Genomic DNA, 22,842 nt, shown 5'->3' on the forward strand with positions numbered 1-22,842 from the left:
AATTCCCTTTATGCATAAGTTCTCTAATGAGATTGTTATAACTACTAGAAAATTAACCTATCCTTGATTAAATCTTTCTTCTCTGCTTGAGACATCTAGCTGCTTCAGTGCCTCTCTCCTGTAAGCCATATTGTAATTTTGGCTACATGCAGAGGAGCCCTACCAGCTCTGTGACGCTTTCCTTTTTACTTCTCAAATTCAGAGAAGACAGCTGCCAGATCCTCTCCTTGTCTTCCCCATAATGTGATATTTCTTTGCATAAAACAGCCTGCCCTGCTTAAGAAGAGGAACTGCAGGGAGAGCTGATATCTGTCGTTAAAAGTTAATGAACAAAAACGGGCAGAAAACCATTTTATCTCAGCTCAGGTTCTTGATCTGCTCTGCACTCACCACACTGCACAGAAGAGCTCAGTGTCATAAAATGTACATAACAAAGCCTGTGTGTAACTAAGCCTACAGAGGTTAGTTGTAGAGCAGGTGTTGCAGAGATAAGGGAAGCACTTTCAGCATCCAGACTAAGTTATTTTTACAGCCACACTACAAAAGTGTTTATGAAATACTGAAAAAATTATACTTTACTGTAACTGCAGTGTGGCTAAAAAAATGAATGGGTTTTTTTTGTTTTGTTTTGTTTTGTTTTTTTAATGTTCAGTCCTTTTCTACTATGTGGAATAATTTTACTGGGGAGCAATAAATTTTGTCTCTTTCAAGAATCTTCCCTACCCAACACCATCTGAGTTGAAAAGTTGCCAATTTCCAAATATAAATGAAACTTTGTACATATGAGACAGAAAAACAACCTCTTAATCAGCAGTTTGGCCTATTGCAATGCTCAGCATGTGCTAACAATAACTCCTGGCAGGCTCAGTTCCCTGTGCATGGCAGAGCCTAAATGTGAGATAAATCTTTATGGCTCCTGCTGTCCAGACCAAATCTAGAAAAGGAGTGCCTACTTCTTGCCAAAGATTTATTCACTGTGCAAATATCTTAAGACGCAAGGAACACCCCGAACTACTTGGTATCAGGAGAAAGAAATGCCAGCCAAGCCAAAGGATTTGTACAGGATTCACTGTGGGCATATTTGGGGTTCCGCCTGTGTTTTTCATCCCTTTAGCACCCATAGCTCCCACGTCTCAGGAGCTGAGATGGTTTTGCAGTGCGTTTCCCCCAGAAATGTCTGGACTGAAGGAATACTTCCCATAGCTTTATGGCACATGTTAGCCAGACATACCCAAATTTATGTTTGCAAGGCCTGTCCATACAGCAGGAATTTCATTACCTGCAGATATCAACAACCAAGGCAAAATAATACAACAGAGACGAGGCTGATTGTGGTTAACTAAGTTGCTTTTAGTTTATTAATTTTAACCATATACATAGATGACTTTGAAAGCACCACGTGAAAGGGGCAGGACAAAGTATAAGAAAATGGTACAGGAAAAGATTTCAATTTGCAATGTGTCAGTGTACCTACTGTATTTCATACATATTTTACATTGAAAACCAAAAACCCCACAGTTTCCAGAGGATGTACACATTTTGTTTTGATCCAGCAAATTTAGTTCATTAATAAGTAAAAAAATAAATCTACAATAGCAACAGTGCAAACACATTGGAACTTGCATGGCATACAGAACACAGATGAATAAAAATTATTATACAAAGGGCCCAGTGTTTCCTATGATACTGGCTGTGATGTACACAATACACAACAGAGTAAGGAATAAACTGCAACTCAAACAGGAAGATGAACTGCATATTACTGGCTCTGTCTTGTATGGTCGCTCTATTTCAGGAGGTAAAGCTGTCATGCCTTGGATCTGAAATTAAAATAGCAAAAAATTATCAGTTTTGTCACATAAGATTAGAAAACTCTTTTTGCTCTCAAGATAATTGGCAGCTTGCCTGACAGTCTGTTGATAGTTTTGTACTGGGGCTGTGACTCTCATTGTGGAAACATCAAGCTCAGTAAAAATATGAATATACTTTATGCCAAATGATCAGCCAGTGTGCATATCCAACATTCTCAGCTTGAGAGCAGCAGTACACACTGGCATCCTCTCCAGTAAAGAAAGTTTAGACTTTGGTTGGTTTATTTGAGTAGCCTTGTTTTGCTTTGTGGGGTTGTTTGGCAGGTTTGGTTGTTGTTTTCATCTTTCTGTCAAATAAAAACGAAAGCGGGCAGTGTCACTCTGCTATAGGGATATAGGATGATATTTGAATGCATTCATTTCTGAGTGCAAGGCTCACACTTGCACGGACAAAACAGCTAAAACTGTGTACCCAGTTTTTGTTCCATGGAACCACAGCATGGTTGTGGTTGGAAGGGATCTCTAGAGGTCATTGGGTCCCATGTCCCTGCTCAAGCAAGGTCACATACAGCAGTGTCAGATTCTATATACTGAGAATTTTTCACTCTTCTCGTAGAACTCAGTGCAATTTTATGGGATTTTAAGTAACTAGGTGTTTGCTATGGTTTTGACATGAAATTACAGACATTTGTGTACGCTGCTCAGCTTGATTTTCCTAAATTTACTCCCTACATGTTAAAGAAAATAAGCTCTGCAGAAAGTAAGCTCCTGGGCACATTTTTTAAAGTTTGAAGGCCCAACTGTACAGCATATGCTTGTTTGGGGGATTTAATCTATGTTGCTTTTGTTCTGTATTGTAGAAATAAACCCCAACTGAATATTGAATTAATCTTAGCAAACACAACACCAAACTAAAACTGAAATACAGACCAACCCTATAGAAAGATTAAGGTATTTTCAACTCAGTTCCTCTGCTTCAATTTCTTTCAGTCTTGTAACAACTCAGGGATTGTTTGGCCATTCAGGTTAAATCTGTCCCTGATTTTGATTAGGATGGTCATTTAAGTGTAATATCACTAATAAGGGAAGGGAAAGGAAAGAGTCCTAATCTTAGCTTTGAAGAATATGCCCATGTAATTTGAAAAAGGAAACTATGATTAAGGAAGAGCTAAGAACTCCCAGTTCCAGTGAGCTCATTCTTTGACTACATCCTTTAAGTCCTAAGTATTTTTCCTTCATCCTGTACGATAAAGAGCAACAGCATTTTCCAGAAAGTATACCATTAAAAAAAACCTCATCTTATCCCCCTTGATAAAATTTCTGTGCTTTTCATCATCTTAACTTGTCCTCTGACAAATAATCAGTGAAAGTGTGGCTATGCAATTGCTACTACCCAGCAGCTGCAAAGGTCAATAAGTTTAAACAAAACTGGTGAAAAGTCACATGTACTGTCTGTCTACAACTACTTTTCACAGAAGATCTAAAATGGGACAAATAATACCTAGAAAAAAAAAAGAACCTCTTTGATTACTTATGGCACACAGTATTCCTTTGACATCCAATGGGCAGAACAGTCTGACCTATGTTGGAAAAACCCAACACTGCTCCAGGAGGAGCAATTTCTTCACCACCTGAAAGGACTGTGTCACACAATATGAAGAAGCATGGGTTATCTTCTAGGGTGAGGAGGATGCAGCAGGCAGAAGTCCTTTCCTAGGAATTACTTCATCAGTAGTATCTCACAGCAGCTCTGCTATTCTGGACTGAAATCACAATAGGAAATAAGCTGGTACAATGAGACTGCCTCTCATTCTGAACAGAAAATCTCAAAAAATTAAAAGCCTCGAATTCAGAATCTGTAAAGGAGTTCAAAGAGGAATATATATTTTAAAGCATCAATTTTAAGGATGATATGACATGCTCTAGCCACTCTCTTTAAACACACATCAGTGTTTGAGATGACAACTTTTCTCAGCAGTGTCCTGTTAAAATACCAATAGAAATTTAGAATAAATAATAATTTATTGGGGAATTATTTTGTATCTTACAGGTTTTTTAATCAAGACAATAGGCAAAGTAAAACCACGGAAGATAAAATCTTACTAAGTTGCACAAAGGGAACAGACCATCCAATTTTATTTTTCTGGCCCAATACTATAGACAATTCTAGGACCATTAAAAAAGCAAGACTTATTGCATGAGTATTCATGCATTCAGTATTTGGATGTATGAATACCCTTGCAATAAGAGTATTCATTGCTGTCTAGATGGCCAAGTTAAGAAGGTAGATTCTTGAGGCTTCATTATGCAGTCAATAAGCTTCCCCTAGAAGGTGTCTCAGAGAGGAAACCTGATTTAGGGATTTCAAATCATCTGTTGCAAGACCCTAATATAAGTCCCTGACCACGGAGGCAGCCAAAGCAGAACAACTTCCTGGCATGGTCACTTCACCTGGACACACATGGCTGCTTTCTGATCAGACCCAGCCCCACTGAATGACTCAATCTTCCTGTTACTGATCCCAAGTGCTGATTAAAGCTCCAACTTTTCTATTCTTTTTAAATGCTTCTAGAACTCAAGTTAGATGAAAACACCGGTAAAACATTCTCATCATTTGTTATTTTATGTAAATGAAATATAGCTGTGTAAACATCCTGAAGATGTATAATCAGGTATTTATTCACACGCATCGAAACATAGTAAATCAAATTAGTTTTGTGGCATTGTTGCCTCCTTTTCAGCACACAGACTTACCGACCATTCTGCATTATCTGTTTTTGAACATCTCACGTTCACAGGTAGTTTAAGCACAAGTTGATTATAGGAGAGACCCTCTGATCTGGACCATTTGAATTTGTTCATTGCATCCATAAAAGACAGGTTTTTATATTGCTTAGGACTCTTGATAATGAAAGGCCAAGTCCTAAAGAAAAACAAATAATTAATTTTAAAAAAATAGATAAAAACTGTCAAGTTGAAATGAATGAGGAAAACTTTTGGGGAACCTATTCAGAAAAACAAAGGCACAACACCTATGTATATTATGCCTAGCTCACTGTCATGGTTTGACCCTGGCACAATGCCAGGGCCCCCATGAAAGGTATATTTCCAAAATGGTTACTGTGAGATGTGACCCGGAAACAGAACAAAGCAGGCTCCAACTTGGGGATGGAGGGAAAACCACAACACTTTACTAATCTACAACATAAAAGACAAAAGGGAAAGAGAAACAAACACACACAACAATCCACAATGGAATACCTCCAAAACACTCCTCCTCCCTCCTCTAACACCCAATCCCCTCTAACACTGAATTCTCAATCCAATGCCATCCTTCACACAACTTCCCCCCAGTTCCTCATGAGAGAGAGGAGTCTTCCTCTTGCACCATGGGCCTCCCCAGGAAACACAGTTGGAATGTCCTGTGCTTCCATGTCACACATGGCAGCCACCCGGAGAGAATCTGCCGTGGTGACCATCTTCCTTCCATGTCCAGTGCTCTCACCACTGGATCCAAACTGCTCCTTGGGTCCTTTTAAGAATGCCTTGCCCAGTTCCAAGTGGCAGCCTCTCACCATTTGGGACACCTGTCCCCCCCATGTTTCACCCCCTGGGGCCGAGAGGCCTCATGAACAGAGATCCTTCTCCGCTGAAGGCAGAGGGCTCCACCACACCTTCCCCATCAGTCTCTGTTCCCTCTACTTCTTCTCACAATGGCTTTGTCACTCTTGGCTTCTGGCCAACCTCCTCCCCCAAGGGGCAGTCTCTACATTATGGGAAGATTTGGTTCTGTCCCGTGGCCATGTGAGAGGAAAGTCCAGCCAAAAGGCCACTCCAATCATCTCCTCCATCTAGGGCGCTTCTCGTCTGCTGGTATTTCTTCACTCACTCAAGCCTTCTTCTCATCTGCCCAGCCTCCATCTCCTCTAAACTCTCAGCTGGGGAGGATCAGTGTTTCTTACAGGTTCCATTGTTTCAGCACCAAGAGGGTTAAAAACCCCGGCCGCGGTCTGCCGGAGGCTGGGCACCTTGCCCCGCCCCCCTTCTTCTCCTGGCCATGGTGAGGCACAAGATATCAAATTTCAAGCCAGCACAGTCTCTATCACTCTCTCCCAGGGGGGGCTGCCCAAACATCCCAGGTCTCCTCCACCCCTGCACTTTTCGGGGCTCCGGCCTCCCTTCCCTCAGGCCGCATGGCCTCCCCTCCCCCACCCAGCTGGGCAGGGGAGAGGTTCAGACTCCACTCACCGCCGGACTCAAAAGAGGAAGTTCTCTGGGAATCCTCTGCTTTTAACCCCGGTGTGTTCTCAGAGGTGTATCCAAATCCCCAGTGGCCACCACAGGTGCCAATTTCAAATCTGGCCACTGATTGGTTTGACCACGACTTTTCCAGAAACTCATTTCCTGGCCAAACCATGACACTCACTAAGTTATCTTTTCAACTAAGTTCTCTTCTACTGAAAACTGATGCGGTTTCACTGATTTTGACAGACATATGGAAGGCTGTCAGCAGATTAGTGCTTGCTGCCAGATGCTTTTAGAAATGAAGGACTTCAAGAGTTACATTGCTCTTCTCTGATCCACAAACTCAATGCACAAGCAATACAAAGCAGATCTGCTGTAACTTCTGTAAAAAACAAAAACAAAAGAAAGCCACACCCTCTCCTAGGTTTGTCAGGCAAGGTTGCCAAGAAATCTTTGCCATTAGAAAGCTGCTTCCAGATGGTTCTGCCAAGCTCAGGTCAGAGCTGTGCCTAGCGCAGGAGTTGCTCTGTTATGCACTGGTGGGCATTCCCTTTGGCATACTCCTAAAATCTGGCTGCAAAGGAGACCTGCTGCCCTGCTCTGAAGGATCTATCTTGCCAAGTGTGGGAGTCCTTCCCATGAACAAATGGGGACAATCTCATTTCCCACCAGGCAAAAACATGGAATGGGAAGGAATGAGATTTCATGTCTTTTAGTAGAGGAAACTGAAAAAGTAACAAAGAAAAATTTAAAAAAAAAGCAAAACAAGCAAACAAACACACACAAAACCAACAAAAAGCAAACAAACAACAACAACAAAAAAAACCACCAAAAAACCAAACAAACCCATAAACAAACAAACAAAAAGCCAACCAAAAAACACCTTTTCCATTGTTTCTGCTTTCTCCTTGTTTGACTTTACTGAGATGAACATGGAAAAAACATGGTGGAGGTATCAAACTTTTACAAACACAAAATCAATACAGCTAGAGGAACAACAGAAGTAGTTAAAACTTTATCAAGTAACCTAATTAGTACTGTGATTGGAGCATGAGTTTTCTTTTCAGAATACTTTAAACAGATCTGTGTTATCTTGTAGTAGGCTGTCTCCCACTTGCTTTGGGGAAATTGGCTATGCTGGAATTCTGCTCCACTCAACATCTAGGCATAGAGACTGTGATTTTAACCAAGTATTTTGGCACTCGGGCCACTATTATGGCCCAATCACTTTTATCTCTGCTCTTCATGATTTAAACTATTGTCTGTGCCACCAGACAGAGGAAAAATGTTTTAAAGTGAGCCACAATGCCTTGATCCTACTTCCAGTTTGCATTTTTTGCATTTATAAGTCAAGAGAGACTTTGGAAGAGTCAGTGAAGCAATTCTAGTGTTAGACTGACACAAGAGAGATGAGGATCAGGTCACATATCCTTAGGCTGACAGAGTTTAATGAAACAAGAATTGTGGATTAGGTCATAAATACTAGAGGCATTAATAATCTCCTCTTCTAATTACTATTCCATTTGTGGCAGACAGTCTGCATACTTACTCTATTCAGAACATCTTTATTTCCCCAGGCCAAATGTGCATTTTTTCCTTAAGTACAGTTATCATGAATGAACACTCAAGAGAGCATACATTTGTTAGAATATTTTCTTTCTAAGCTCAGAAAGACTCTTTTAGATAGGACTAATTTAGAAACTCTGTTCTCCCTCCATTAAAAGAGGCTGTAAATGGAAATAGTGTGGAAAATTATGTAGACATGGATTGCACTGTGACTTTCTTCAAACTTTTCTTGAATATAAATTTCAGAACTAAGACCACTAAGCCTGTATGTCAAATTATTTTGCAATAATAGCTTTATATGGTTTATTAAGATAAACTGTATAAGCAAAGACAAGTTTTAAAATTTGTGATGACACACTATTAGTCTATCCATTTGATTTTTAAATCCTACTATTACCTTAGTTTAGTGCAACTAACAATACAAACGTACTTCACCTTTCACCACAAAATGTGCATTCAACTTTTAGTTGCTTGATTATTTTTCTGTGCTTCATTCATTTGGAAACATTCCCCTTTCACTGTTCTCACTGTTTACAATCTCCGGTTGAGATGCTTTAATTTTAAGCACTATAAGAAACACATTTTTGCCCTCAGAATTCCTGTCAACAAATTCAATAACACATGCTCACATACTCCTTTTCAAATTATTTCCTATATATGAAACATTGACATGTTTTAATAAATTGATAGATCTAAAACATTGATATATAGCCTCTTTGCAGATGTGTGTGGTGAAAAAAAACCCCAAAACAATGTGAACGGTATTATTTCTTTAAAAGAAGAAACTGCTTTTCTATCAGAAGAAAAAAAAGATGCAAAATAATTTGGCAGGAAAAACAGCAGCACAGCATATTGACCAAAACAAGTGGCACAGTGACTATGTTTCTTTTCTTTTTTCCACAAAGAAAGAAAAGTTGTATAAAAATGATCCAAGAATCCCACAGAGAGAAACAGAGGTGCTGCACATATTCATAAAGATTTTACATACCTGACTGGTCGATAGATTTCCTTAACACCGATGAACTGGAGCTGCTCCATTATATCTGGAATACTCGCACAGCGGGTGAGGTTGATTCTCGGGTAATAGAGCAGGTATGACAGGCACATTTCATTCCTGGTGCTCAGACCACCCTGAAAATGGGATTTTTCTTTAATCAGGGTAGCCCTGGAATCCCACAGATTAAACCACTGGTTAGCATTTATATGCTAATGAAAGGTGTATCAGGAGGCCAAATTTGACAAGTTTATCGTGTACATGAGGTTATCAAGTAGCAAGAGGTTATTACATAATTAATTACAAAATACTCTGGAAGCTCAAGCAATAGCTTCTAAGTTAAAAGACATGAGAAAACACCTGTGAATAAAATAAGGCTCATATTATATTGAAGTGTACAATCTGAGAAGTTCAGGTTTGCTTTCAGTTGCCCCTGAAGTACTTAGATTTACCACATTTCAGAAAGTGGAACAGATAAGGAAAAAAATCTTGTAGGACAATTAATCTGTTCAATAAGAAATAAAGTGAGCTTTGCCTAGTAAAACGGAAGCTGGGATGGAATATGAATCTCTATAAACTTAGGTTTTAAGTACATATGCCAATAAAAAGCAAGAAGGAAAAGAATTATTTATATTAACAGATAATGCTGACTCAAGAAAAAATGAGCATGCATTATAAAATCAGTTATTAGAATAATATTTCTAGCTAACAGAAGAAACAGACTCTTAAACAGTCTTCCATTGAGAACCATGGGGTAAACAACTAACTCAAAATTAATCTTGGTAAACATGGACAAGATTATAAATTGTATGTTCCTAAATCCTGGGTTGGAACAGTTCCACAAGTCTCATGGAAGCACAGGAATAGGAATGGAGAAAACAAAACACATGAGCCAAGAGTTCATGTGGTCACCACACAGGAAAACAGGGCAAAAACCCAAAAACCTTCATTCTTGCTCTTTTGCTTTTGTTTAAATAATTACTGCATGTGCCTACATGCACTCCATTATTCAGGGAGAAGTATCCCTTTGTTCTCTGGATGCCAGGAACAGTTCTTCCCAGCAAAACAGACAGCCCTCAGGTCTCACTTCCCAGAGGTCCGGATCCAGCCGCTCCGCAGGAAGCAGAATCGGGCGCTGGCACAGGCAGCTATATCCCTCCCATAGACATAGTGGGTTTGGCATCACTCTCTGTGTTCCTAGACAACTGGCACAGTCCAGCCCATGTCCAAGTAACCAAATTTACTTCCCCTCCAAAACCCAGTGACTGCATTGCAATGGCCAGTTCCTCTGTTAACCTATCAAGCTGCTTCTGGGAGACTGTGCCAAACCAGAGCTGGACACCCTCAGTAGGGAAGGGTGGTTTCTCAACTCCTCTTCCCAACCCAGAGGACCTTCATTCTGCCTGGATTCTATGTTAAAACTAAATAGTTTAAAAAGGTCCTGATCACAGCTTATCTAAAAATCAATACAAAAGAACTGGCAATTACAACTCTGGAGAAAAATGCGTAACAAGTTCATAAAAATAATTCATTAGAGTGCGCAGAATTTGCATGTTAATACACGTTGAGAAGAAAGCACTCCTTATACCAGAAAAGTTTCTGAGTATTTTAATGAGCTGACATGCTTATTTTTACAAACTAGTCATATGAATGCTTTAAGTAAAAGATCAGACTTAGATCACAATAGCTCAGATGACTTTAAAACCTAAGAATGTATGAAAGAAAAGACAATAGATAGTTATGTACAAACAGACATTAGCAAGTAAATTCACTTTTTAAAAACAGTGTTCTATGAAAGAGGTTTTAGCCCCCAATATTATCTGTGTACTTATTTTGATCCACCAAAATATTGCTTACCCACGTCATGCGAATTCGGTCCACCGTACTGTAGTGGCATTCTGTGACTAAATTATCCCCCTGAAATACAAAATTTAGGAAGTTCATAGTTCTGAACCTTATCAACACTGGCTTCAGATAACCACAAATGATAGCAAACAAGTAATAAATATCAGAGGAGAGGATATGACTTTTTGAAAGAGTGAAGTATTAGGTAATTGCCATATGTTAAGGCCTTGGCATTTAGCATTCATATTATCCCAGATCCTCAGGGATCCCCCATGGATTTAAACAGAGTCTTATTAAGAGTGTTGTCTGGATTTCTTTTAAAATAGCAACGAAGTTACCCAGTTACCATCCAATTTTCTGGAAAATTATATAGTAGACAATGTAAACAAATGATTCTTGCTCCAAAACTCATCCAGCGCTGCTTTACCCAGGCTAATTTACACTGCCAACTTCAATAAAAATATTTGGCAAATGAGGAAAAGAAGGCTTTCCACATCACAAAAACAACTATATCTCTGCCAAGCCTGGGAGTAGAGGAGTGGCAGGCAAAGACTTCACTACATTGACAGATATGTATGGGAAAGGCTGAATACTTACCTTCTCAAGCACATACAATTAACTTTTTGATGTCTTGACAAACTGATCTACAATTTGGTAATCGTTTCAATCCCTGTACCTAATCAAGTACAAATCTGAAAATCACCATGATAATCAAGTGGATTTTTTTGGTATCATCATCTTGCCTTATCAGCCATTATACTTCCCTAAAAAAAACCAGATCACCCTTCAAAGGTTGAGAATTTCTCCTTTCCTACAGGCTGTTTCTCCAGATCAAGGCTAGCACAATCTGTACTCCAGACTGCTGGAAGAAGGTGCATCAGCCTCATGTCAGCCAAATGGAGACAGAGGTTTCTGAAGTAGCTTGAGCTGGCAGAGTGTCACTGCTTCCAGTGGGAATACTCTGTTCCTGTCAGTGAGGTCTCTGGCTCTCATATCTTACAGACTGGATAACATTCACTAAAGTTGTTCCTTCTGTGAGACTAGATCTGCTGCTTCCAAATGGAGAAGAGAGTGCTACTATGTGAAGAAAAAAAATAACCTGGATTCCACAAGGTGAAAGAAGGCTACACTCTTGGGAGACCTTATAGAAAGACAGAATAACAAGAACTTACATGAAAAATCAAACTATTAGTTAACTGATTCAACTGTTCTCTGAATTACACCAGATGATGTATGTAAAGCTGCACTGGTAGTTCTGTATAAAGTGAAAATGAAAGGTTCTCTTAAGAGAAAGAATTCCATCTTCTACTTGAGCTGGCATTTTTTGTCATTTTGCTGTTACTATCAAATACCTTTTATAGTTTTTCTGTTGTTTATTCCCTTATGTTCTTGAATTTTAAGATGCCCTCTGTTATAATCACATGAATTTTCCTAAAAATATTACAGGCTTTCTCTGCAAACCTGTCATCTTCTGCCAGCCCTCTTCCTAAACCCTTCAGCCTTCTTTCCTGAAGGAGGTAACTTTGTCTTTGAAGCCCATAGACTACAAGCAATTTGACTTCAAAGAGTAAATTCTGCACTTGAACATCCAGGTTTTGCTGTAGAAATTAAACTATAAAGATAGCATTTTAGCTTCTGGTCTTTAAAGTACAAATATCAAAGTCTCACAGTGTGGGAGAAGAGAGAAGGGGCTTGAAGAGAAGCCCCTGAAGTTTAAACCATGGGGCTCCTGACCATACTTGGAATTCAGTCATTTCAATGTTCTTTTCAGATCCGTCTCCCTTAGTGATTCCAATTGTAAACAAATTCAATTTTTTTATGTTTTGCAACTGGCATTTTAAAAAATGCTTGTTCACATGCACCAGGACAAGCTGCTCTCCTGGCCAGATCTGGAGCACCCAGACTTTGCAACACTGAAATTTCTGTCATCATGCCAAAACTTTCAAAAAGATACTGGGTGGAACAAAAGAAGAATGAATAATTTTTAAATTAATGACTCACAAAAAATACACTCTTTTCATGCAATACCTATGCATAGCTGCTGCTTTATAATATAATTGTAGTTGGAATATTTCTACAAGTAATGTTACATTATTTTCAGGAATACAGTAGATAGAGTGGTATGATTTCTTCTTTCAAAGGGTTTTGTTTACTATTGAAACATCAGGTAGAACATGAGGATGGAGTTTACTCCCAACAAGAAAAAGTGTGAAACAAACAGAAGACTTGGCTGATTTTTAAACGTGTTTGTAAGGCTGGATACTTGCTGTGTGCAAATACTGAAGCTACTTGGTCCCACAGCTGTGTAAAGCCATATAGAGGCATTTCCATTATTCAGCTTTCTGGATGCATGAAGACAGCACAGCCAGGCACACAAGGGATTTTCTGATCTGCTTTGTTCAAACATTTGTGATAGTTAAGTTCAAATTATTATGGATATCAAACATACCCAAAGAATAGCTTGATTTGGTGAACCAAGCCAGTTCTGTCATGACTCATGTGGACACCCCTGTGACATTTAAACTTTAATGCATTAGTGACTCTGAAGTAGTGGAAAAATTAAAAGAATATCCAAGAATTCTATGATGCCAGGCTAAGAAATTCTGTGGCAAATTTAATCTTAAAGGTGAGAAAAAGTTAGGCATGTGATCTCTTAAACACTTTCAGGAAAGAATTAAGAGTGCCATACTGGCAGGATGGTTCTTTCTTCATTCAGGTACTGAAACTCCTGGAAGTTGAAGTCAAACTCATCATCATAAGCAAGTAGCTTCTGCTCCTCGCCGTTGTGGAAGTGGCGCATCCTGATAGCTCTGCCAGCAAGGTGAGCATGGAGAAGTACCGCAAACACCTGAATCCCAGCAGGTCTCTCAGCACCCAGAGCCTGGCCAAGAGAAACCAACACCATCAGCGTTCCCAAATGCAAAGTAATGTAATATAATGCCATCTACAAACAGAGTGAAATTACATTCATTAATGCATTTTGAATTCACTCTGAAAAATGCAAAACCAAAGCTTTAAGTGAAATTCAGAGTTTATGTACAAAAAAGCTAGGGTTTATTCTGTGATTATTTTTTATAACAAAAACCTGGTTTTACTTCTAACGCACACATTTTTTAAAATGAAAATCAACTGGACTGCAAATAATTATCAATAGTTTTGAGACTTTCCAGGGAATTGTACTAAAACCTGCCCATTATTTTGGTGCTAATGGCTGACAGTAATGAATGTAGACGTTTATTGTGAAAACTAATTTCTGTGCAGTTATGAATGATGCCAAGAGACACACTTTAAATTGAGAGGCTGTAGTTGTAATATCCTCTACTTTCCACCTTTAAGTGAACTGGTAGGGAAATACCATAAGTTTACCCCTAAAAGTTTTTTTCCAGGTCAAAAACATTTGCAAATTAACTTTTCCAAATTGACACAAATCTGACATCACTCCCATTCTAGCTGACATCTACTGATCTAAACTTTATTTTGAGTATGCTCAACTTTAATTCTTGTTCAGAGCTCAAGGTAGAAATAATCTGTCATCACAATAGCTTTCAAGAACAGCCTTAGGTCAGAAGCCTCATGATAATGGATTACTCAAGAGCTTTAAGGCTGAAAATGCCAGGACAATACACAACATTTAACACTACCAAGAAGAAATCAATATTTTGTATCTAATTTAACCTTCATTGTAAACCACAATATTAATTCAACCTTTCCCTATAGATGACAAAGTATATGAGAATCTCCCATTATACAGTCACCACAGATTTTAGACAATACTTCCACTGACTATGGAAGTAAGAGATGACTGGAGATATTTAAGTTATCTTAATGAAACCAAGAACTTAATAAATGTAAAACCTGTTCAGGTCTTCAGCCACAGTGTCTGGTGTAAGAGTACCTTTCAGGCTTTTGTTTCATAATTAGAAGCCTTTTGCACATGCCCAGGTCTGAATTAGTCTAAACTTTTTTTCCTGGGCTAGCTATTCCAAGTTATTAATAGATCTGCCATGGAAAGCAGTGTATGCTTACATATTGAACACAAAATAAAAACATTGCAAGCCCTGTGGCATCCATTATTACTCAAATAAATAAAGCAGCCTGAGTAGTGAGCATACCAAGTACCCAGTTAAAAAAGACAACATTTTGGAGGACAACATGTACCACCAGATGCGTTTGCTCATGTCTTTTAACTGTTACTATCAATCTTCCCAAGAAGTTCAAGTGACTCTTCCAATTATTTCCATGAATGAAAACCAGTGGATTCAGGCAAGGGACATACCTCCTCCAGACATTCCAGTGTGCAGTGACCCTCTGACACAAATTCAGGCATGCCTGGTGGGATATTGTGGAAGAGGCTGACCCAAAGACCGGCTTCAATAACCCCAGCATCGTATTTCCTTAAAACTGGAGTATAAATTAGCCTCAAACCAGAGTTATCTATCAAGCCTGCAACAAAAGAACACACTTAGCCATGGATAAAAATTAGGTTTTTAAAGGAGAAAACCATATTGCTTAATGTTTTTCATGCTATGTCATAAGTTTTCTATATGAAAATCAAGGAATCAATCTCAGTATTACGGAAATGAGTGAAACCATTTGCAGGAAATGTTTTTTTCTCTTTAAAATTTTCAAGCCACGTGTTATCTTCTAGTTGAGAATTTTATCTATTTCTTCATCTTGGGTCCTACCGTTAATTATATTTTCCCTTTACTTTGGATTGCCTGTTACATTGCAGACTACCTGAGATGAAACAACACATCCCTTTTACAATCTCTCCAATTAAGAGAACATCAATTAAACATGAAAATTGCCTTACTAAACCCCAGACTTGTAGAAAATACCCCCACCTTGAGTGAAGTAGGCAAGAAAATTACAGAGTACTTTAACGTTGCTCTGACTCGAGGACTTATCTTGATTTCAAAAACTGGTTTAAAGAATCAAAGCCTGCTGTTTGGAGGCTGTGTTTTTTAAGAGTCAAAATAATACAAATCTATTTTGTTCACCCACATATGTTTAGCCATATGTGTTTGTTTGTGCATCTATTAATAATTTATATTGCCTTTATCATCTTAATGCTTAGAATACTTTCCTTCTTTTAGTAATTTTTGTTTGTCAAGATATATACAAAAAATTATTAATTTGTGTTTGCACAGGAACTAAATTCAGGTAGTTCATCTAGTCTCTGTATTTTTGAATAATTACTGAAATAATTTCAATTTTGAAAATGAAAAAATGCAAAAAACATATCAAATATCTCAGAGAAGGTAGGATGCTTCCTAGTGACCTATATTAGTCTTCTGAAAAACAAAACAGACATAGCAGTGCCTGAAGCCAAATTTTACATCAATATCATATCAGCAGTCTATTTTAAGGTAAGCAAATGGCAGAGGGACAGAGCAGGGACTGTTACATAGTTACTAAAATACCTAAGATGGAGTAGTGCATATAATTATTAAGGAACAAAGGATAAGAACTGTGCATAGACAATTAAGAATAATAATCAGCCATGAGACCTGCAACATATGAATCACATTTAAGGTGATACATTGTGTCCCACAACATCCCAACTTTAGCATTTGGGAACCATACTCACTCCCTCCCTGGAGTAATTTGTACAATCTCATCGACTTGGCTTTTTTCCTTTTGGTATTTCTGCTTCAGAAATTGTTAGATGTTGTTAATGTCTAAATGTCAGACACATTTATGTATGACATAACTCTCGTATGTCAGAGTTTCTGATAAACAAAAGAGGCCACCTTTCAAATGAGAAGTGAATGTTAAGGACTACAAAACCAGAAAGAGTGAAACTATCCATGTTAAACTAAAATATATTTCAACTCCTCCTAAGTGGGAGCCAAAAGTCACTACCAGTCTGAGTCACTTAGGAAAACATTATTCCAGGTCACAATGCGAGGCAAACAGTGCAGCCTTTCACCACAAGACCCAAACTGGGAAAATGCAGGTGCCAAAACACACAAATGAAGGTCACCCAGTGGCAGGTTTGCTGTTGTGTCAGGAGAACTCATTTGTCCCCACCTGAAGCAGATGGAGCTCCCAGGTCTGCTCTCTTGCACTCCTGGCACAATCTTACACTGTGTATTTTGCCAGGGAGGAAGAGAAGCATGACCTGGATTACAAACACCCTGCTCTGCCTACACTGCCTGAATTTTCCCAGGTCTTTTGGGACTGTCCCAGCAAGGCACAATTGTTCCTATTGCTTAAAAGGAAACAAAACATTATCAGTTTTCCAGTTTTTCATATGTGCCACTTTAGCTAAACCAACACTATCACACAGCACAGTCAATTAAAATGATGGATTTAGGGACACAACCAAATCAAAGAGACAAACCAAAGGGGCACAGTTTTTCAGCATGTGACTTCTTGGGCTTTCATGCAACATTTGATGAAAAGTCATACAATATCTAGGATGCAAATGAAGTTCATTGTATCCCACACACTGAAAACACAGAGTCTGTCACTGAATAAAAAAAAAATTAATTAATTTAAAAGATGAAGATGGGAAATGACAGTAAGGCAGAGTGCCATAGCCCACACAGCAAATTTTATTTTAACACATGGGGGTGTAAAGAAAGGCCAGTATAGTATGATGCACTGGATTTTGCTCAGTTCAAAAAGTATCTTTCCCACAGGCATCTTCAAAGATCCTCTGACTTTCCTGGGATTTTTTGTTTCTTCCTTTTACTTCTTCTAAATAAAAATTAAATTCAGGAAGAACAATTTTAAAACATTATTACAAATTAAAAGCTTATCTTTTAAGACAAACTGATTTTATCCAGTGAATGGTCTAGACACCTGCTTTTATACTTCTACTTCAGAAACTGTCCACTGTTCAGGTAGATGTATATCTAAAAAAATACAGAAAAAAAAATCAATGGCAGTGGGAAAAACACTGTGAACCAGGAACTATTGATCAGGAAAAAAAATAACCCTCAGCTTTTTATTAGCTCTGTTTGCCAGGCAGTGCAGGGATGAGCACTTATGTGTAATACATTTTCCAGTCTGTGAGGCTACAAACCTTCTGTCTCTGATGGATTGTCATAATGCACCTCCATAAGGACAAACAGAGGGTCGGCTGCTGTGCCGATGGATAAACCAACATGAGGAGGGTAGGTGAAGCCCTGGAAACCAATACACACAGAAATCAATACAGAGTTAAGGTATTTTTTGCCACAATTAAGAGTTAATTTCTCTTTGTAAGTACATTGACTCGTCTTGCAATGACATCCTCACCTTTATGACAAAATTTACAAATATCACTTTTGCAGCTTTCTGAACATGACATTGTGATAAAATATATCTATTATGTGCTCAATAAACTTAATAACTATGTCAATATAAAATTGTAGATTTAATTCTGCCCAGAGGACAAGACTCTGGGCAAACTAGTCTAATTTCACCTCTGACCCTGTTTTGAGTAGGAGGCTGGATTAGAGACTTCCTGAGGTCCTTTCCAACCTGCATTATCCTGTGATCTTATGATTATTTATTCTGTATTTATTGTTTGAGCAGAAAAGGAAAATTCCATTTTAAACTTATAAACATTGCATCATCAAGCACTTAGTCTGACAATAAAACCCTTATGAAGAAGTGAATCAACATTTTAAATGTCCCCAGCTTCTAAAAGCAGTAATTTCCAGGGAATACTGAGGTTGCATGTAATTAACTTGCTTTTTGTGTACAAGTAACGGTATTCTAAGTAAAATTATTTGAACAAAAAAGGTGATCTTTATGGCTATGATTCCACTAGCAAGCCAATAAAGAAGTAGCTCTGCATGGTGAAACATCTTGTGCTGGACCCACTGCCCCCAATAATGCTCCTCTGGACAAGCTCTGGTCAGGTCCCATTGGTTGCTAAAGGTGCTGGGTTCACCCCTGCACGTTTATTTTGACTTCATCCCAGAGAGGCCTGTGCAAATTCCCAAACCAGTCATGATGATAAACAAAACTTTGTAAGTGGGGATAACTGGGAGATTTACTTCAAAAGCTGACTACCGACTCAAACCAAAATACCAGTATCTCCTAAGTGAACTCATTTACCATATTCAGTTTAATTGGAATAAATCTGCACCATTTTGTAGTGTATAGTTAATATTTTAATGTGCAATTTGACATTCTAACTTTCTGAAATGTTCAATTTGAGATTCCAACTTTCTGATGCTGGATGTGCATTAGTGAATTAATTGTAATAATAAATAAACAAATACAGTAAAAATTATTATCACCTTCATTCTACATAAGGGTAAGCTAAAGTTAGTGAAATGGATACTTGGACAAACCAGAGTGTAACCCAGATCTGTCAGATTCCTCTCTACAGATCTTTAAGAGCAGGATCGTCCTTGCAAAAACCTCCATAGAGCTTGTAAAATGATGACTTATTTATATGAGTTTTTAATTTCACTTAGATTAAGACAGTTAAAAGTACAAATACTAGGTCAGAGCATAGCTAATGGCAAAAATGCACAAAGCATACACCAGGGATAAATCTCCTAGTGGATTAAACTTTTGATGGGTCCATGTAACTACTCTTGCCTCCTCACACTGTGGCATTTGCAGATGGTTTTGGACTGCAGGCTGGCAAAAAAAGGTTCCAGAAAGTATCATCAGCCCAGCCCATCTCTGTGCCCAAACCATCATTTGGGTGGGCACACAGTGAATCAAGGGTGTAAAGAGCTGGGATTCTTCTGGTAGTCATGGCGTGTTATGTCAGCTGAAAGCATTAACTTTAATGCAATCTAAATTAACACGAAATACGCTGCAAACACAGCCTGGGGTGAACATGGCATCACAGCCTCTATTTTCTGCAGATATGCCCCACTGCCATATGCAAAGTGGTCCTTATGCTGGCCCTGCACTGACACAGGATCTCTCCTACACTGAAATCATGTTTCTTTGGACAGGTAAGAAACTTCAGAATGATATGCCTGAATGGGGCAACAGTGAATCCAGGTCCTCGTGAGGCAACAAATTAATTAAATTAATGTATAATTTCATTTGGAAAGTTGTGCCTCTGTGTCTTTCATGAGCCACCTACAGACACTGCTTTCCTTTCTGTCATTATCCACAGGTAGCAGATACTGGTCATTGCTAGAGGCACTGTATTTCCATGTCAGATGAGACAAGCTGATACAGCAAGAGATTTCCATGCTCCAAAGCTATCTTTCTCCCCTAAGGCATCAATTCCCTCTCTACTAGTTTCATTACTTTTGGTTGTCACTCAGGATGACCACTGCACTATATACTTGAAAGGCCAAGAGGAGGTTGAGGACTCACTGGTGAGGCATTTAGGGATTGTGATCCTGTATCCTTAAAAACTGGCAATCACTAATATACTAGGAAGAAATTTCATGATGATACACACACTCAAAAAGCCCAATTGATGAACCATGCTAGACAGACATTCATCCTACCTCTCCTCCAATGGCCCAAGCAAAAATGACCGTCTCACATGTAAGAAAAGAGTCTGGCATGTTGGGGTGGTAGCACTCATGCCCATAGTCCAGAACACTGTCATTCAAATTGCTGCTGCACTGGTACAGGAGGATATGGTGGACCAGGTTTTCGTGGCCTTTCTGGATCAATGGTTTAACCTGTTAATGGCAAAATTAAAAGGAAAAAAAAAAAAAAAAAAAGAAAACATATCTCAATGTGACTATTTCATTTCAGGTATGAAGACAGGACTAAAAATTCTGTGGTACTTTCATTTTAAAAGAGTAGACTCATTACTCCGATTGTACTCGATCGTACCCAGCTTGAGATGTAACCCCAACTCTGCAAACTCAAGGAATGAAGTTTCCAAAATTTTCATTTTGGCCAAGTGCATCAATGCGGGTCAGGAAAAGCATTCAGCAAAACCTCTGTTACAATCTTACTTGTTCTCTCTTCTCCCATCCTAGTCTTGCATGGTCACTTTTCTTTCTCCCTGCCCAGTCTTGTTTAGCCACATTCCAGCAGGAGGGGGAATAGAAACCAGCTGAAAGTGGGTTCTGCTGAACCAGCTTGGTGTCTGAACTACTCAGAGGTTTTCATCCCTGTTTCTGCCTCTTTTGTACTATTTCAAATTACAGATGGCCATAAATTCTGTAAATCTAGGGTGAGCCTAGAGGTATACCCCACATTTCTCAGCAGCTCAAAATGGACTTTGAAATTTTTTTGACATCTACAAGAAATTAGAATTTATTTTGTTTTAATCCACTCAGTTGTAAAGACTTTATTAACATGAAGTCGTTTTTGAGAGGCTGGGTGCTCCAGCCTGTTTGTGGCAGTGATGAGCTGGAGGGCTCTCAGTGGTGTCCTGATGCCCCCAGTATAATTACACCACAGAATTTCTGCATAGGCTAAAATTATTTAATTTCCATGTAAGTGTTCACTCCCTGTTTGGATGGGTGATGTTAAATCATCTCTCTCAGAGATGATATCCCTGGGGCAAATATGAATACTTCTGAAAATAATTATTTTGCATTTAAGAATGATCATATTCCACAAAATATAAGAATGTAGAGAACTGTATTAAAATGAAAGGGTTTTTTCCCTTGCTTTTCCTTTCAAAGATTTCATCCCATTCTATCATATCTACCTTCAAGTTCAATAAGATAAATATTAATATTTTCACAAGAAAAGTAAAGCTTTGACAATGCAACTCTTAAGAGGCAGGGTGCCATGCAGTATTGCATGTCAGTATTAGGAAAGAGATGGTTATTTTAAATAGGAAAATAATATACATGCATCCTAAATTTGCATCCATTTCATTTTGCAGGCACATTCATGTGCTACTGGAGGACAGGAACAGGATAAGCAGGAGCAGTTTATTACATTATTAAAATATTTTCAACACAATTTGTCTCTCTGCATTTTGTTCTAACCACTAGATCAATTACAAAAGAGGAAGGGCAGGAGGCAGCAGCCAGAGCCTGTGTGCATCAAGGCCACCCTTGCTGACATGAATCTGCAAAGTACATTGGAGCTGGGCTCTTGGAGAGGTCAGACGCTGCTGAGTACCTGCATGTCCACCCAAGAAGAGCACAACCCACTTCACTGCACTTAGAAATCAGTGCAAGGATGCCAATTGATTCGGATGCACCAAAGTTTTATTCTGGAGGCAAGACTAAAATACTCCATAGGGGATCATCTGTACTGTTCTCAGTAATCCCTGTTTCAGTTAGCATTACCATCATTGTGAATTACTGCATGATGGAAGCAAAAGGTATTTTTGAAGAAGATGAGTCAGGTTTTCCATGAAGTAAGAATGTATTTCCCAATATATCAGATTGAAAGACAAAGATTCAGAAATCCATTCCAGCTTGAAGTTGCTTCTTCCCTCTTCTCCATCACACACCTGCGTATTTATCCAAGTACTGCAGAGCCCAAACACAGTCATAACATGGCAGCTAATACATTAAATACCGAAACATACCTCATGATTTTTGAAGCCCTGCATACTGTATATGTTATTCAAGAAAATGGCTGTGGGAATATTATCCCTCTGTCTACCAAGAAAAAAAGAGAACTTTTGTCCCAACCTGTGATAGTTCTGCCTGCTGCTACATGATCCAAGCACCTGCTGTGCTTACAATCACTACTTCAAAACCAGCTTCCCCTCAAAACAATGGGACATCACCAAAATTAGAAACTCACATCCTGCCATTGGTTTTTAGTGTCAGTTACCTAAACAATTACAGCACTTCAAAAAGCAGTTTTGCTCAGCTTTCTTTAGTGAAGAAAAGAAAAACAAAAACTAGAACAAATCCTTACACATCTTTCCAATGCATCTCGTAGGAAAACTTACATTCTTCAGATGCATAAATTAATAATGAAGAGCAGCAGTGAAGTTATGTTTTTCATACATTTTTACTACAATTTGGTCAGAAAAGAAATTTTTTCCCCCTTTTAAATAGCATATAAATAATAAAGAAAGAAAATATTAGAGAGGTCAAAATTCTATTTTAAAAAATCTTAGGAAAATCTCATTAATCCTGCATTGTTCCAAAATGCATAGAAATATTTTAATGGCTAGCTCCTTAAGGCTCACAGCAGTACTGCTAAATGAAACAAGAGAAGGAAGAGGACCAGAGCCCTTAGACACTTCTCTGATCTGAAGAACAACTAACTATATTTACTTATTAGGATAAATTCAGCAGAAAAGAAAGTTAAAAAATACAATCCCATACTCTACTGTAGTGTTTAACTGGAGCAGGGGTTTAAATATGCCATTCTACATTCCAGGTGACTTCTGCCCTGTTTACTCAGCTATTGGTCATTTTAGCTTATAGGAAAGATTGGTTATTTAGGCTGCCTCATACTTCCTCTCTGACTTTCCACAAAGTACATCTGTACAGATTACTTTGCTCTATGCCAAAAATAAATTTC

At 38.5% G+C, this 22,842-nt stretch overlaps 1 protein-coding gene across 3 annotated transcripts in view; it reads right to left on the reverse strand.

The window, feature by feature from the left end:
- Positions 1–1,329: 1,329 nt before the first annotated feature.
- The window catches only part of MOXD1 (monooxygenase DBH like 1), a 51,847-nt gene continuing 30,334 nt past the window's right edge, over positions 1,330–22,842 (reverse strand). For all 3 annotated transcript variants that reach the window (XM_064413205.1, XM_064413207.1, XM_064413206.1), the window contains exons 5-12: positions 19,887–20,066; positions 17,495–17,597; positions 14,738–14,904; positions 13,151–13,342; positions 10,474–10,533; positions 8,611–8,753; positions 4,566–4,734; positions 1,330–1,820 (exon numbers count right to left, since the gene is read on the reverse strand). In XM_064413205.1, the coding sequence (XP_064269275.1) occupies positions 1,656–1,820; positions 4,566–4,734; positions 8,611–8,753; positions 10,474–10,533; positions 13,151–13,342; positions 14,738–14,904; positions 17,495–17,597; positions 19,887–20,066 (1,179 nt within the window). In that variant the 3' untranslated portion in view covers positions 1,330–1,655. The remainder of the gene's footprint in view (positions 1,821–4,565; positions 4,735–8,610; positions 8,754–10,473; positions 10,534–13,150; positions 13,343–14,737; positions 14,905–17,494; positions 17,598–19,886; positions 20,067–22,842) is intronic.

The sequence above is a fragment of the Passer domesticus genome, chromosome 3 (assembly GCF_036417665.1).
Source record: "Passer domesticus isolate bPasDom1 chromosome 3, bPasDom1.hap1, whole genome shotgun sequence".
Taxonomy (NCBI): Eukaryota; Metazoa; Chordata; class Aves; order Passeriformes; family Passeridae; genus Passer; species Passer domesticus.